This window comes from Natrix helvetica (assembly GCF_964273705.1).
Source record: "Natrix helvetica genome assembly, chromosome: 2".
In the NCBI taxonomy this organism is placed as follows: Eukaryota; Metazoa; Chordata; class Lepidosauria; order Squamata; family Natricidae; genus Natrix; species Natrix helvetica.
Window position 1 is genome coordinate 111,125,124 of NC_138552.1, and position 17,836 is coordinate 111,142,959.

At 38.3% G+C, this 17,836-nt stretch overlaps 1 protein-coding gene across 1 annotated transcript; it reads left to right on the forward strand.

The window, feature by feature from the left end:
- The first annotated feature begins 358 nt into the window (after positions 1-358).
- On the forward strand, positions 359-17,591 carry WARS2 (tryptophanyl tRNA synthetase 2, mitochondrial). The gene is made up of 6 exons (XM_081943737.1): positions 359-459; positions 11,238-11,495; positions 15,672-15,752; positions 16,081-16,166; positions 16,505-16,623; positions 17,041-17,591. Exons 1-6 carry the CDS (start codon positions 415-417, stop codon positions 17,487-17,489), a joined length of 1,038 nt encoding a protein of 345 aa, XP_081799863.1. The 5' UTR covers positions 359-414; the 3' UTR covers positions 17,490-17,591.
- The last annotated feature ends 245 nt before the right edge of the window (positions 17,592-17,836 follow it).

The following is a 17,836-nucleotide window of genomic DNA, read 5'->3' on the forward strand; positions in this document are numbered from 1 at the left end:
GGCAGGGGTGTCCAAACTTGGCAACTTTAAGACTTGTGGACTTCAACTCCCAGAATTCCCTCTGGGAGTTGAAGTCCACAAGTCTTAAATTTGCCAAGTTTGGAAACCCCTGGTTTGGGCTGAGACGGGGAAAGGACGGCCGTGAGAACCAGAGGACGAAGACTCCAATGCGGGGAGGAGGCGGCAGAAGGAAAGGGAGAACGCGCAAGGATGGCGAAAATTTTGCCGTGGGTCGAATTTGTTATTATGATCCATTAGGTGTTGCATATTACACCCTTTCAGAACTGTCTAAGCACTTGCAAAGACTCCGCGCCAGAGGCAGAAACGCGCTAGAGAAGACGGGGCAGAACGAAGAGGGCGTTGATCATAGCGCATGCGCGGAATCATGTGACCGCCCCCCCTCCTTATTCCAACATGGCGGCGCCCAGTTCTGCTCTTCGGACTCTTCAGCTTGTGCAGGTAGAGCGTAGGGTCTGGCCGGGAGGAACGAGGGAGATTCGATCCTCGAACGAGGAGAATGATATTCTGAATCAGAGTTTCGTCGCCTCGCCCTGTTAACGCGGGACAGCGTGGCGCTGGGTCGTTTAATTCAGCTCCGGAGCCTGGACGGCAACCGCGCTATAGTGTTGCCTTCCCCTTCGGGTATTCAACTTCCTCTCCGCAATTCTTCTTTTGTAATTCGGCTGCTGGTCATTTTCCAAGTGAAATGGAAACCAATGTCGGGTATCTTTAGCATGTTGGACTTACCTCAACAGAATTCATACTATACTTACTGGGTAACTTGGGGCCAATCTCCGTCTTTCAGACTAAGCCAGCCCGTGATATCGGTGCAAAGGAAACAGTGGGATATATAGAGCCCTGAACTCCTAGGGATAAAAATAGATTGTAAGTGTTGCTAATAAATAAAAAAAATTTAGTGTTTGGAATTTACACACATACAGATTTTAGGCTAGACTTCTTCCCAATATGCTAGTTTCTTATGTACAGGTATGTTAAAATAATTAGTCCCCCAGAAAAATTGATTGGCCCTAGCACTTTACAAAATCAGTTCTTGTAGTTGTGATTGAATGCTGAAGCGTTTTTGCCTGTAATCTGTGAGTGCATAGTACCATTTATTTGGTGTTTTTATTGTATTTTAAGTGCTGCTGTGATTTTTTTTATTAATGACAACTAGCTGCTATGAATGCTCAACTGGCAGAAAGATTTGATATACTTTGAAATAATGATACAATCTTTCAGAGACTATAACTTATTAATAACTATGGTATCAGTAAATGATAAGGACCACGACTTTAGAGTTAAAAGATGGAGAAATAAAACTCCAAGTCTGCAGTGAAATAAAAAATATGTACTGTGCTTTTTAGAAAGTTAAAATAATAAGTGTTATCAGCAAAAGTTTTAAAACTAAATAGCTGGATATTTATAATTGAGCATAAATTGTATCACGCTTGATTGGCTCTACTTGGCTGTCAGGATTTTGCTTATGGCTGCACAAAACGTCAACTTTATAACTTTATGAATGGTAAGATAATATCATAAAATATAGAAAAATGTAAAATTAATATATGTCTTTTATCATGATGAGTAGTGGTAGTATAAGGATACTGTGGGTATCAGTAAAATGATGGGAACAGCCGGAAGTGCTTTGTGGTTTGAATTTGCTGAGCATTATAGGGTAAATAATAATATTCAGTAATAATTAACATTATAAAGTAATAATGCACAACGTCTTGGGAAGATCAGGGCTGGCCTTTTATGTTAGCAACAATAGAATATTGTTGTATCTGTGGCCAGTAGAAACTCTAAATTTGATTTCAGATTATTTAAAGAAAATTAAATCCAGTTTATGATTTCCATTCATTAATCATCCATTTTCATCTTATTTGTTAAAATTTACAAGTGGATCCAAAGTTTATAGGGGGTCTAAAAGCCAAAATTTTGTGACCCTTACATAACTGAGATATTAGATAGTTGTAGAACATTCCTTCTCTTAAGCATGGAGAGTAGGAAAGTTATTTATGGTCAGAGACCATTATCAAGCATAGTATAATAAATGCAGTTCAATAGTCAGATTAAAAACAGGGGAAATCACAAAATAGTTATAAAGTATTACTAGAATGGTTTAAATTAAATTTATGGAAAGAAGATGAAATATGGAAGGCAAACTAAGGTATATTTATTAAAATAATCATGGAAAAAGTGAACAGCATTATAAAAGGAAAAACAAATAATCTTAGGAAAAGCAAATTATCAAGATTGAGAAATAATTAATTGTCTTGCACCAATAGCAATTGTAAGACATTTGTCAGTTGTTCTGGAGATATTTGCTGAGCTGACAAGTAAAAGAATCTAGCGATCCCTTATCCGATCAAATATAACTGGCTAGGAAAAGGAGTAATTAATTCAGTATACCATGTTGTGTAAAAAGTCGTTACCGTAGGATTGGTGAAACTGTTTTGTTTCCTCGTGGGAGCATCAGCAAAGATGTTATAGAAGTGTAACATTTTAAAATCTTCCCTCTAAGAGGGCATAAGGCAAAATGTAGCTTTATTTTATTTTTTTCCATATTTCTGGACTGCCTATCTATCTCTCAGAGTGACCCAGCGCTATGGTTTTTGAAAGGATATTCTTTTCCCTGTTGATTCATAATCATCCGCAGTGAACAAAGAGCCTGGGGATTTGGGGGGGGGGGTTCAACCAGTGGATAGTAATACAAATCCATGCACCAGTTCTATTTTAATCAGAATAAACACTCTCGCTCCTTAGTGCCACATTAGTTACACATGGAGTCACTTGGAGTAATTCTTAAGAATTTGGATTTAATCCTTTCCAGAGGGGCCAAGGAGCTACAAGGTCCCAACTGAATACCAAGCAAAAGTTGCATGTATGCCTTAGTCAAATGAAAATTTAATACTGATGGGATATGCTGTGCCCTTCTAGAAAAGCTGATTTTAGGGCATTTTGGATTTTACAGTTTTGGTATGTGCTACAATTGAAAAAACAATGAAAAACCATGCCCAAATATTTTTAAAAGGTTTTTTTTTAGCCACCAGGCATGCAGTTTTGGTCACATTGCAAAAATAAAGACCTTAATTTTAATGTAATTATTTTAAGTCATTATTTATTTAATTTATTAAAATGTATTTTTTAATCAGTGGAATGGCTTACCTCCAGAAGTTAGAAGCAAGTGCTCCATCACTGAAGGTTTTCAAAAAGAGATTACCTGATATTGGGTCTCTTGCTCAAGCAGGAGGATTAGAAGACCTCCAAGATCGCTTCCAACCCTATTATTCTATATTTTATGTTCTTAAGTGCTTCCTCAAAACAATCAGGGTCTGCAGCACTATCTTAAAACACTATATTGTGATGAATGAAGGTGAATATACATGTCCCAGGAAATGTTACAGGATCCAATCTGGGTGGGTCACCAGTACCAGAGGTTTCTTAGCCTTCAGACTTATGCTGGAGCCCATCCTCAGGAAACCTCTCTAGCAGTGTGTGTTAGAGCAGATTTTTTTGGCTAAATTTGGAGGATGTCGATCCAAATTACGGTACTTGTTTTTATCACAAGCAGTTTGATATATACATTGAAGAAAAGGGGAACCAAAATACATCTCTTATTCCTCTTCAAGTTGGATTTTAGTTGATATATGCCTCACATGCTGTCATGAAACTTTATTGTGGAGATGTTTTGAACCTGGCCTGATTGAATAATTTGGGCTAGAATCGTGATGGCGAACCTATGCACGCATGCCCAATGTGGCACATGGAACCATGTCACCTGGCATGTGCAGCGTTGCCCGTTCCTCTTCTGGGTTTTTGGCGCGCATGTGCATGTGACAGTCAGCTGGACTTTGTACTTACGGCAGTGCTGGAGACCAAAAAAGCTGGTCTTCAGTTTTCCGGCATGAGCATGCGTGCTGGCAAACTGACTGGTGCATGTGCATACATGCCAGTAACCAGAAGACTTGCGCATGCCGGAAACCGGAAGTTCATTTTCTGGTGCATGTATGCCACCTGGGCAACTCCTTTTCCTTGTCACGGTCCAGACGAGCATGCTCACACGAAGTGCTCCCTCTTTGGCACCCAGTAGTGCACGCACACGTACGCTCACTGGGCTACAATGTTGCACAATTAAGATGTGATCAAAGATAGTGTGTCCAGCTCTAAAACCTGCTTGTTCATTTCTCAAAATACACTCTGCATTGACCCAGCTAGTTAGCTTTTAACTGCCTCAGTTGTTGGCTGGAGATGAAACCAAAAAGTAATGCCATGAGGACATGGAGTAAACAAAAAAAAAAGACCCTTGGTCCTGGGGCAAGAGGATATGAGATTGAGACCAGAGATAATGACTCCAATGAACTCGTCCCTGTATTGTCAGTACTTTTCATTTTTCCTTTCTTTGGCTAATTAGTACCACTCAGATGGAGTTCAGGGTGTAGTTTCTGTTGAAGCCTTCGTTGTTGGTAACAGTTTGCAGTTCAAAATGGAAACCTCTGCATTGGGATTATTGTGGAAAATACGTTTTATAATAAGGTCTGTTGGTGAGAAGACATGTTATTTAAACTTCAGTTTTTCACTTGCTAAATCATTCTTGATTTACTGTACATGTCACATTCATAATCTGTTATATGGCAGAGATTAGATTATGGGTAAAGATATTAGATAAACTGTTCCTAAATTTCTGGACTTTTGTTTGCTCTCTGTTTCTGGTTTATGACAATGTATTCATAGAAATATTTTTATGTTAAGTTAACTAAATTTAAATCTTATATTACATAAATTGCTTACACCTTTGCTACATTTAAAAAAAAGCATTACATTTTAAATTATGTTCAAGAAATAAAATTTATGTAACTGTGAAAGGTTTCTAACTACCTCATGTTCTATGGGCTCTGTTAAGGACTTCTCATTTAATGTATTACAGTATTTTTCAAACAGTGGATTAAGAACCATGAATTGCCATGTTTTTCTATGTCTAGCTAGTTTATATTTATTTATTTATGTGTAATAATGATGAATAAATTATATATTTTTGATTTTCTAAATGTTGTCTCACAAGAAAAATATCTGTTTCTGGATAGATTACATTAGAATTTACAAATAATAAACTCCATTGTTATTTTTCATTCTTTGGATAATTTACCTAGGCAATTCTTTTTCAGGAATGAAAGGAAAGAAAAATGACCAGGCAAAGGGTTTTTGCCAGCCAGAAACGAATATCAGCTACTCTCAGCTAAATAAGTGGAATTTTTCATAGTATTTAGCTAAAATTGTTATTACTGCATTAATAGCCTGGTTGTTATCTTGAAGCATGATTTGGAAAATATGTGCAATTTGGCACGATTTGAAAAAAATATGTACCTTTATTTAAAGATAAGTTCCCAACATCTTGTTTGTCCTCATGATTTGCCTTTGCTTTATTGGCTTAAATTCATATCCAGGAAGCCACTAAAACCATATGGAATTCTGTGATTCCAATTCCAGTTAAGGACAAATAAGAGAGTAGTCTAAGAATGATTTTTCTGTTTCCTGGGCTGCTGCTTCTACCTCATTAATCAGTGTTCAACTGGTCTAAGAGAAACAGTTTGCTGTATTGCCAGCAGAGCAGCTTCAGAGCGGCTTCTTCATCCCTTTCCCCACCCCCTGTATGCCTTCACAGTGGGGAAAACTAGAGAGGGAAACCATCAATCTTCTTTGTCACAGATGTCAGCAGTGATTCGCTCCCTTCTTCCTGTGTTGTCCCTCACTCCCATGCATTCATGCATAAGCACACACCACCTGTATTTAGAATTAGCTTTCTTCACCTGCTCTGTTCCACAGGCACACGTTATGGGTGCATAACGTTCCAAGATGCAAGCCAATTGTGATGGCATAGAGAATTTTGCTTAGTACTTTTCAAAGGAAAGGCCCCATGTACGTGGTTCTAGGCCAAAACCTGGGGCCTCAAGTGTGCAAAGAAGCCTGTCTCCTGCCTGGGTTAGTGATTGTTGGTTGTGATACTTTTTTTGGCTGCTATATATTTTTAATAGTTGTTTTTATTTTTATTAATATTCATTGACTAGAGTTTCTTGTTGAAATGGGTGGCTGTAGAGATAGACAGAAACAGACAGACAGAGAGACAGACAGACAGAGTGATAGACAGATAGCAATGGATGGGATGGGATGGGATGGGATGGAGGGATGGACAGACACAGTAATGCTTACTTCTTTATTTATATATCATATAGACACCACCCATCTCCCTCATAGAGCAACTCTGAGTGGTGGGTATTCTTCATATTTTAACTGCAAGGACATAAAGCATTTACATAATAACAACATAATTTCAGTAAATGTTTTTAGAATTATTTAATTAATGGAAAGGCTATTGTGATTGGGATGTGATTGACATGTCAAATAATTGAAATAATGTATGTTGGAGTTCAGGGGAACAAGAAATGAAAATTGGGTAAAAATTTGTTCTTCAGCAAGTCATTAAGAATATATGTAAGTGAAAATATGTTATGGTACGTTTGTTCATTTGGACAAAGAATATAAAGTTATATAAAACTGAAGTATGGACTATTTGAAGTTAATATGGAGATGAAAGTTGGTTGCTGAATATGGTAAAAGCAGAAAAAAGTGTACAGAAGTATATTTGACATGCTTAGGAAATGGTCAACACTAAACAGAAACTAAGGCAGGACTGTGTAATGCCTCCTTATGAATTAATGTATGGAATGCTTATAGTGATTTTAGAGTGGGTGTTGTTTGGGGAATATGAATGTGCATGTATTTTGGCATGTACTCTAATTCTCTGTTTTGGTTGAGAATCCAAATAATTTGCAATTAATTTTATATCAAGGAACATAGATCTGAAAAATATAATAATATATCAATAGTAAAAATAATTGGGTTTGATGGAGAAATTGGAGGGAATGATTGTAAATTAGGTATTTCGTATTCTTGGTATACACATAGAAAAATGAGACTTTAGCTACACAGGTGCTGAGAGAAAGGTTGTGGACGATATGGTGATCTATTGTAAGACTTTGTCAAAATAATGTGATATGGAGAGAATGCAGGAGAACTGAATTGCAAAACAAATGCATGAAGGCAGAGTGAATAGGTCATGAGAGGACTAGGAAAGTGCTGGAGCTGAACTTGGAAAAAGAGGTGAGAAGAGGAAAGAAAAAAAGCAATGTATCTATTAGATAAAAACATTGTGGAAGTCAGTTGGTTGTAAGGATAGAAAGTTATGAAGAGATACAGTGAAAGGTATTGATATAAAACTGCTGGAACAGTGATTAATCTTTTACAAATCCATGCAACCTATGTGTCTGTCTCTCCACTCTGACCAAAGGCCCGAGCAACTCTGCTCAGAATCTAAATTGCATTGAGACATTTACCCATGTAAAAATGGCTCTCGTCTGAATTTGCATTTCTTGCAGTTTATGTTTCCTTCCAAAGGGAGTTCCTCACTTTCTCCCTCTCTCTAATCCTTTACTGACTCCAAATCTTTTGAGTATACAGCTCTGATGCCTGACCTCAACATTTTAGTGAAGCACATTCCAGCTCCATGATTTCATGACACCAAACTGAACTCCCTGCTAGGCTGCCTTCTGACTCTTGCTGGGTGGATAAACAGAGAACAATGCTTATAGAAGACCAATCAACTAGGTATGGCTTTAGTACCATGGCTTCAAGAATTCTCTTTTATTCCTCTCAGTAAACTGAAATGCTTTATGCTGCCTGAATCCTTCACTAATGAAGAATCAAAAATAAAAACAGCGTACAATAATTATATACCGCTTAAGAAGAAATGTTACGAACAGCATAAGAGCAAACTTCATCCTCCCATCACTTGGTTCAGGGGTCTCAAACTCGCGGCCCGAGGGGCAGATGTGTCACGCACTGACCACGCCGACCCCCGGTTTAGCAAAGGGGGAGGTTGCGATACATCACGTGTCATCGCGAGTTTGACACCGCTGACTTAGTTCATCAAAAACGTTAGCCACATACATCCTTCTTGTTTTACTATCATATCAGACAATTTATTTAACTGCCAATGTCACTCCTTTTTCAGTCATTGAGAATCAGGTTAAGGTATTGGACCCTAGTCCAATGGGGAGACTTCCCATTCAAGTCTAGTCCCAGCCTTACAAGTTCCCTTGGTTACTACCTCAAAAGGGGGAGAGGGATGTTGTTTGGAAGTAATGAGATGAGGGATCATGTTGTATTCTGCCTTAAACTTTTGTTTCGAAGGCAGAATTATGAACCAAATATTACCCTGTTGTGCCCATATCCTTGAGAGTATCTTCACTGTTCTGTAATCAGTATTAATCATCTTTAAATTTTAAAATGTGCCTCTTCTTTCTTAAATTTTGTTGAAATTCTAGTTATAGTGCTTATAGCTAAGTTTTTCCTCAGGAGGTAGTACAATAGAGCCACTTGGAAATATATCTTCTCAGATTGTTATTGAAGTCCATTCCAGCTGGATGACTTGCAGGTGATCTCTGTATCTGCAAATCTATATAATTCAAATGAAATTGAACTCCTGAATAAATGTAAATAAAACTATGCTGTTAATCACTTGGTTTAATTTAATCTGTTTCTTAAAAAATGTTTCACCATGATTGTTTTAGTGGTGTGGTTTATTAACAAATTAAGTTTAAAACAAGAGTAATTTATTCCTCCTCTCTCTTTTTCTGAAACAGTTTTAAATACAGCCCTGGAGCCCTTGCTTGCAATTCTCTCCTATTAGTAAATCTCTTCCACCCAAAATTCAAAGCTGGGTAGAGACACCTTTGCTGCAGATGTCTTGGAAATGGGGAATGGCCTCTTAAAGCCATTTTATGCTCATCAGGGTTGTCTGCTGTAGTCTTTGGGTGACACTTGAGTTTCTTAGATTCCAAGCTCTGAGAAGGGCTGAGGGGAGGCAGTGATTGTAATTTGGAGGAAAATGGGATTCTTATTAGACGTCCTAGTGATATTTTCACCTCTTCCCAGCCTTAAACACTGGCACATGGAAAATATTTAAAATAAAAATATTTCCAGTTGATTTGGAGGTATATGGGATGTTTGAAGTGCAATAGATCAAATTCTGACAGCCTGGATTGCTGAGAGACTGGTCAACCTTAGAGGCTGGGAGGGAGGGGGAGATAAAGCAAGCTTCCTAAGATGTCGTAATTTAACTAAGCCCTACATATGTAATTGTTTTAATCTTTTCTCGCAGAACTTAGTTGTTCCCAGGCGTTTAATCATCTTGGTTTCTCTCTGAACTCTCTCCAGATTATCAATATGTTTCATTGTTGAGGTATCCATAACGGGGCTCATTATATTAGAGTTTTTAATTCTGCATGTAATATGATCTATCTTTAATCTTTTTGTGTTTTTAAAATATATGTTTAAAAAATGTGCTACGGTGTGGCTATCCTACATGTTTAATGAACCATTTTCCCTGCCTGCCTGTTCAGGTTTTTGTTAAAACACAGAAGTGACCTTTCTTTTTATATATATATATAAAAAAGAGGACACAAGTTGAAGGTGCCTTATTCTGAGATTGATATTAATCCACGTACACAACACTTATCTCACCAAGCTATCCAGTCTATCTTGGAGAGGGGCCTTCCCTGCCATGGTACCTCTGAATGACTTTTATTACAACTTTTATTTATTAACATGCCTTGGATTGATTATTATTTTTAAAAAAAATGAAAAACATGGGCCTTATATTTAGCTATGGGGTCTCCAACAACACTTCACTGTGCCACATAAATTTTGAAACGGAGCTGAGTTTCGAAAGTACCCCATGCTATGGCATGGGTTCAAAAAAAAAGGAAGTAAAAACAAATTCTTCTGGATGAATGGAATCCCTGGAGTTTTTTAAAGAGCAAACCCATATCCTAAAGCCTGAAAGAATGTGAGGTTTTAAAAAATTCTATTACTACTGGAAGTGGTGAGCTTGGCACCAGGATGCAGATTTTGGAAGCAAGAGCCTTTTTTTAGCTTATAGTGCATTTCTAGTCTTCCCTGTGTATTTTTCAGCGTTAAATAACTTTTTCAGCAGAAGTGATCATTTAATGTGAGTGTGAAATTTGCTTCATCATTTAATATGGAAAGTAAAGTTAAAGAGACCACCCAGGAAGTAGCTTGACTCTTGAGAGATGGAACTGTCAGACCTTTATTGATGATTTCAACTGATTCCTTAAATAGCCTAATACCATGTTACAGCCCAGGTTCTTTTTCGAAGCTTGCCGAATAATCCAGTTTTGTTTAGACAATCCTATTTTAAGCTTTCCATTTTGTATCCACAAGCATGCTTTTCTCTCAAAGGAATCAGTGGATGGGTAATGCTTAAAAGACATCCAGGCAACCAGAGAATGGGACAGTTAGGAAAAAGAAATTGAATAACTAGAGGTTGATGGGATGATGCTACAATAAACAATGTGTGACTACGTATTGTGCAGTGGGAGCTTGGAATTTTGTTCCCAGTCTCATCTATTTTTCACTCCATTCCATCACTAAAGAAAAATGTGGTGCACTAGTACGTACAGTAACTTCATTTTCATTTTCCCTTATAAGCTATGTGTCCATTGTTACTTTATACCGCAGTGTTATTGTCTTTCATAATACACAGAACAACAAAAAAATAATTGCCTCTAGAATTAGGCGACCTCAATGTAAAGAAACTGAATAGGGAAAAATCATAGATTTGCTCTTCCATCACCTTTCTTTCAGATCAAAATGAAAGCAGTGACTAGATAATATTTGGATTAATTACTGCATGAATTTTGTTTATTTTGCTGGAAAGGCATAGATTGAAGCTGTTTGTGAGAGTAGCATAAAAAATACTATAGCAATAGCACTTAGATTTATATACTGCTTAATAGTGCTTTACGGCCCTCTCTGAGTGGTTTACAGAGTTAGCACATTGCCCCCAACAATCTTGGTCCTCATTTTACCAACATCGGAAATATGGAAGGCTTGAACCCCATCAGAATCGAACATCTGGCAGTGGGCAAAGTTAGACTGCAATACTGCATTCTAACCACTGCGCCATCAGGGCTCTATACAACCTTTTAGTATAAAGTGGTATTTAATGGGCAGCCATTGTGACCTTAGTTGTGCTGCTCCCCAAACTTGTTGGATTCATCTGAGCTTTGTGGGAAGAAGAGCACACCTGCATGAACTATTTGTGAGCTGTCCGTGATAATTTACCTATATCTAAACCTATGGTGATGGTTTTCTTACAGAACAAAGGTCTGAAAAGAATATTCTCAGGAATTCAGCCAACCGGGATTCCTCACCTGGGGAATTATTTTGGTGTCATCACAAGCTGGGTGAAGCTACAGGAAGAATGTAGTTCTGTATTATACAGCATCGTGGACCTCCACTCCCTCACCATACCAAGAGAGCCGGCTGTTTTACGTGAAAGCATCCTAGACATCACTGCTGTTCTCCTGGCCTGCGGTATAAACCCACAAAGATGCTTCCTTTTCCAGCAGTCCCAGGTCAGCCTCTTCCTTTGGAGGTTTCTGCATGTTTTTTTCTAGAACATACTCTGTGTGTGTGTGTGTGTGTGTTTATGCTGTTGTCCACATATCTACATCAATAGTCAAAAGCTTATTTCGAATAGCACAGATGGACAATGGACAGGAAAGATTATCAGCTTTTTAGGAGAGCTGCTTCCAGGCTCACTTACAAAGAATAAACATTTTGGCCAGTTACAATCTTTGGAATGAAAGAGCAAGTGGCTATGCTTCAGAATCTTCATCCTGTTTCCTTTATAGCCCTGGTCTACCTTAGAGACTTAAATGGAGAAGTGAGAATAGAAGAAAAAATGTATTACGAAGCTGAGCTTTTATGGTTTGAGTACTTGCACAGCAGTTGTGGAGGAAGAGTTTTTGTAAGGAAGAGGAAGGAGTTCCATTCTGGTGTTAAATTGCAATGGTCCAAAGAAGGAACAGGAAGAGTCTGCTGGCTGTAGCTTTAGCATAGCATCAGCATCTCTGGGATCTGGAGAGAAAATAATTGGTGATGACAATAACAGCAGCAAAGGCAGGAGGGAGAATTTAAAATAATTTTGCATTGTTTATGAACTCTGGGGTAACATTAGTAAAGAGAAGGTTCTGCACCATTCAGGCAGAGTTCAAGGAATGAGAACCTCAAGCGTGTGAAGAGAAGAGACACGCGGAGGGTGGGAAGCTTAAAAGTGGAACACATTCTGTGCTAATTCGTGATTGCTGCAACCAAGATTTGTTGAATAGGCTGCAGGGGGATTCAGTTTATATAACACATGGACCCATAAACCACTAATTATATAATACAATAAGCCAGAACCAAATAAACGACATGATTTAATGCAATGTATGAACAGAAGCTAACTGCCAAACAGTGTGGAACATAACAAATTATATTGAAGACTGCGAGCATGCTTCTCGGTTGCAATCTTGCATTTAAGTAAAACAGTAATATTTTCATTTGCTTATTTTCTGCCCCTTCTCTCCCTCAAAGCATATGATCCTTATGAACATTGATTTAATGGTAGGGTTCTGCCCTAAGTAAATAGGTACAGAATGAACAGGAATGTTTTGTGCTAGTGCAAAATACCTGCATTGGGGTGAATTTTATTGTTCTGGCTTTAGTTTGTCCATACCACCTGGAGGCTGACCCAAGTGGCCACAGAACCTGCTGATCTTATATCTGGTGTTCCATTGATTGCCACTACAAACGCAAGGCCCCCAGTGCTTTCTTTTTAGTGCCACAATTGAAATGCCCAAAGGCAATTTGGCAAGTCAAGGCAGAAGCATGTATGAAAAATAGGCATCCTGCATGAAAAAGTTTTCCAAACTCTCTCTCTCTCTCTTTATGAAAAGCTTTTTTTATTTGGGACATGTCAAAATTTTAATGGGTCCTAATGTTTATTTAATAAGAAGAAGAAAGACAAAAAAAAGTTTGGAGAGTGGATGTGACAGTACTGGGAGGCAGCATAATAGAAGAGAAAGAACTGGAGAAAATCTCAAAAAATGAAGATTTGCAAAGAGAAGCAGAATGACTTTGGCAAAAGAACGCAGAGAGAGTTCCAGCAGTAATAAGTCTTGTCCCTAATGTGGCATTCCAACAGCTTCATCAAAACAAAACAAAAACCCAAGACGAGCTGCAATAGTTAAAAGAATTAAGATTCTCCCAAGAGAAATGGCAAACATCAAAAGAGAACTAGAATATATCAGAAGCGAACCTTTCGGAATATTTGATTTCAAATTAACACAGTCGCATAAGAGGAGAGAGAAAAGAACCAGTGGGAGGCAAAACATTTAACAAAAACATTCTAACAACAACCTGGCTAAAATATGTTTAGTAGAGTATATGTTTAACTCAGATAGCATCTTCTTTATTTGATATTAATATTCTTTGCTCATTCAATGGTTTTTACAAGGAATGAAATGGTTCTCTTTCTTAGAATTAATGTGCCAGATTTTTTTTCTTTTTTCAGAATTAACAGTTCTCTACTGACATAAGACAGAACCAAAAATGCTCTTGAACACAGAATGACAGATTCTGCACTCGGTTCCACAGAGCTACTGTTTGAGCTCCTGCTTTTGATTGCAGATTCAAATTGACACAAATGTTGTTCTCTAGCTGAAGAGTGTCACTTTCCAAAAACAGAGCTGTAGAATTTTGCTTTAATTTGCTGCCACAAGCTAATACTATTTTTCTGACCATTAATAACTGTCTTTTGGAATAAAGTCAGGCAATGTATTGCCAATAATCAGAGCTTTGATTTAACTGTTTCATCATTTCTATTATCCATAGATTTTTGGTAGTTTGGATCAGAGTGATCTGGAACTGCTATTTGGCTCTGAATCTCATTGGCTGAGTTAAAAAGGGGAAAATCTGGAAAAGCTGCCAGAGGGATACATATGTGAAATCATTCAACATTAATGCAACAATCAGTTTATTTGAAAACTCTAGTTTCTTAGAAAACTATCCAAGGAAGATTAGATTAACAGTAACCCACAGAAAACAAAACTTATCAGCATATATAAGAATTTACAGTCAGAATCCAAAGATAAAGGAAAGACATTGATCAAATAACGTTGACCAGCAAAGAAAAAGGCTTAGGGTTATCTCTCCTGGAAGACAAATAATCAAGCAACAGTCTCAAAACTATTTTTATGCAAAGGGTAGTTTGTTATTGTTGTTATTGGTTCTTGTTACTATTTCAGAAAATCAACTTTTTCTGTTTTTGGACCAAATAAAATTGAAATATTGTGAATAACAGAATGAAATGAATATGAGAAAGAGAGTATATTAAATAGAAATGCACTTTACAAATCAGATCTAGGTGCTCAATGATACTTAGAGCTGTAGGGATCAGTAGGGAATGCGATTTTGGATGATCACACCTTTGGCAAATTCAGCTGGGTAAATTATAGTGGAATTTATAACACTTTATAATACTTCTACATGTTTGCAGGAAAGATTTACAGAAGAATAACTAAAGTGATAAGTACACTAAGTATAAGTATACAATTTCCCCCTTGATTCTGGCTGTTTGGATATGAGGCTAAACAGGGTGATTTCTGATAAGAGGGGAGATACGTTGTAGCAAAGATATAAAATATTACTTTTGTCTCTTTGTATATCAAGGTCAAGGACCAATCTAAGTACACATCGGGAAATGCTTTTAAGTTCCATGCTTGCTGTAAATGTCTCCTTAATTGGGTGGAGTAGGAGACAGCCAGAATGGTTTAGGATCCAACAGCCTAAACTGGCTTCTCATCTCCACTTTGCCCAATTACTTTTCATCGTCAGCCTTGGAGAATGATAGGATTGGAATTCCTATCTTAGCTTCGCCCTTGGGAGTTCTTTCTCCAACCTCAGAGGACAGAATCCTATGGCCTTTAGGATGGTACCTCAGAGGCCCTTGCACTTATCCTTTTGATCTTTTATTAATGGGCTGGGCATTAAAATCAAATCAAAATCTAAAGGAATTACCGTATGTTTCGCACTATAAGATGCACCGGACCATAAAACGCACATTAGCTTTAGAGGAGGAAAACAACAAGAAAAAAAAAGTGCCTCCCAGCATCCATCCAGTATTCATCTCTCTAGAGTCCTTGCAGCAAACACTAAACTGCCTGGTCAGCTTCAGAACGTTATCATAGCCCCAGCAAGTGGCTCATCAGGGCTCCGCTCCGTTGCACCCACCACTGGTCAATTGAACTGAGCTGCTGTTGCTGCCGGGGAGCACTGGAGCCTTCGCTGCCAAGCAGCTGATTGGCAGCTGGATCGGCCTCCTGGAATACCGCCAATCAGCTGTTCTAGGTGCGGGGATGGCCGCTGATCACCTCCATTTGATGGCTGCGACTGGTGTGCCATTCGACGACACTGCACTAACCCCCCTACCCCCACCGCAATATTCACTCTATAAGTGCGTCTTATAGTGCAAAAAATACGTTATTTCAAGTGAAAAATTATCTTTACTAATTTTGATGCAAGTAGACCAAGTCAGCAAGTTGAACCTAGAATATATTTTGGGGAGCTAAAATAACCCAATACATTAAATAAACAAACAAACACACACACACGCAATTCTTGCCTTTATTTGGAAGGATATCTTCCAATTGGCGTTGAGTTTTTATTAAAAACACAATGTACTTATTTTCATATTTCATTTATTTCAGGTGCCTGAACATGCTCAGCTTAGCTGGGTCTTAGGGTGTTTGATAGGCATCCCACGTCTGGAACATTTTCCCCAGTGGAAGGTAAGATTCCATTGAGAAGACAGAGGTGAGCTATCTAGGAAAGTTCTTCTCCATCACCTCAATAGCCCATTCTTCTGTCTGTGCATAAACATAAAGAAGAAGTGGGAAACCTTGATGATATCGCTGAGATCACTAAATATTTGAATCCTCTATTTTTCAGATTTTTTTAATTGTACTTTTTGTAGGCTGCTCCTTTAAAGAATTTGCTTAAGTGACTTTCTGATTCTCTATAAATAAATAAATAAGCAATTTATCAGTTTATGGAAAAACAACCTTTGTTCAAATAATAAAGAGATTAATCAATGTTATATTATTTTTCTACCACTAGCTTAAAAAGGCCAGTCAGACCGGTGGAGGAACAGTTGGGCTCTTCACCTATCCTGTCCTTCAAGCGGCAGATATTCTTCTCTACAAGTAAGAAAGACAATTTCCCTATTTGCAGATGGAATGTCTGTAATATAATGTGTCAGAGAAAAGGTACAGCTGAGTTACTGAGAGCATCCAACTCCCTCCAACAAAATGGTATCAACCATGGAACAGATACTCTGCCCTCCACCTTAAGAAGTGTTAATTGCTCTGTAGCAGCTCTTATGGAGAGCATACTGCTGAACGCTGGGAAGGAGAATAAAATTTCCTTCTGCTCCAGCTTCCTTAAATGACCAGCAAATCGCTCTTAGCACTCATTCTTCAGTTTTCTGAAGGAGTTTGAAATAAGCAGATAAGATGGCAGAGTTTTCTTTTTCATTTGAAAGGTCAACACATGTTCCTGTTGGAGAAGATCAAATCCTCCACTTGGAGCTGACTCAAGATACAGCCCGCCACTTCAATAAGAAGTATGGGGAGTTCTTTCCAGTACCCAAAGCCCTTCTAAGTGAGTAATAAGAATAGCGAAAAGCACAACGAGCTGCTGGTTGAATAATATCAATATGTTTTTGATGGGAGGAGGATGTTGGGCAACTATCAAAGAAAAGAAAATTCAACAATGAAGCTTTTTGGCAGTCTGAAAGAAACATATGTCCAACTGGGAAAATATGTGTAAGGCCACAAAAGCTATATGAAAGGCTGCCTGTCAGATCTAGAGAGTAGTTTGGTACTCTGCATCTTGTGTCCATCAATTCACTCTGCATCTGATGAAAGTGACTTGCAGCTCACAAAATTTAAAATAAAAATTGGTGAATTTTAAAAAGATGCTGCCAGACTCTTTCTGATTTTGGGCTATACTAGACTAACATGGCTCTTTTCCTATATTATGTACAGGTTGTAATTTCCTCTTTACTTTTGATTATAGCTTCATCCAAAAAAGTGAAGTCCCTCAGAGATCCCACATCGAAGATGTCAAAATCAGACCCTCATAAATTAGCCACGGTGTGCATCACCGATAGTCCTGAGGAGATAAAGCTGAAATTTCGCAAGGCTGTCACAGACTTTACCTCTGAAGTGACCTATGATCCCGAACACCGCCTGGGAGTCTCCAACCTTGTGGCTATTCACTCTGCTGCAACAGGACTCAGCACGGAGGAAGTAGTACAGCAGAGCATTGACCTGGATACGGCCCATTACAAAGCAGTGGTGGCTGAAGCGGTCATCGAAAAACTTGCACCTGTTAGGAATGAGTTTAAGAGACTAAAAGAAGACAAATCTTACCTGGAAGAGGTTCTGTCATCCGGAGCAGAAAAAGCCAGAGAACTTGCAGCTCCTGTATATTGGGAAGTTAAAAGATTGGTGGGGTTGAACTGAATCCGAGGAAAAGTAGCTACCATCTTTCATTACTTCAGTTTGTGCCCTACTGTATGTTACACTCCTCTGTTTTGAGGGTCCAAAAGAAGACTGATTGACAAATCTTTCCCTCACATGTATTGATTTTTTTAAGAACCGGGCTTGGAGACTGCAGAGAGCCAAACCACATGCAATACAATGAGGACATCTAAGTACGGTTAGGGTGGAAAGCTGAATCGGCTCCAAAGGCCAGGTTTCTCACCAGATAGATGATTGCCTGTGTGTGTGTGTGTGTGTGTGTGTCACTTCCGGAAGAAGCCCTTCCCATTTCTGCCACACAACAGACTTTGGTCCACTAGTGGCTGCAG

Excerpts from the sequence above, each read along its gene's own strand:
- WARS2 (XM_081943737.1), top strand. The coding sequence starts at position 415 with ATGGCGGCGCCCAGTTCTGCTCTTCGGACTCTTCAGCTTGTGCAG. Across the intron at positions 11,496-15,671 it reads TCCTTTTCCAGCAGTCCCAG|GTGCCTGAACATGCTCAGCT; the intron begins GTCAGCCTCTTC and ends CATTTATTTCAG. Across the intron at positions 16,624-17,040 it reads AGTACCCAAAGCCCTTCTAA|CTTCATCCAAAAAAGTGAAG; the intron begins GTGAGTAATAAG and ends TTTTGATTATAG.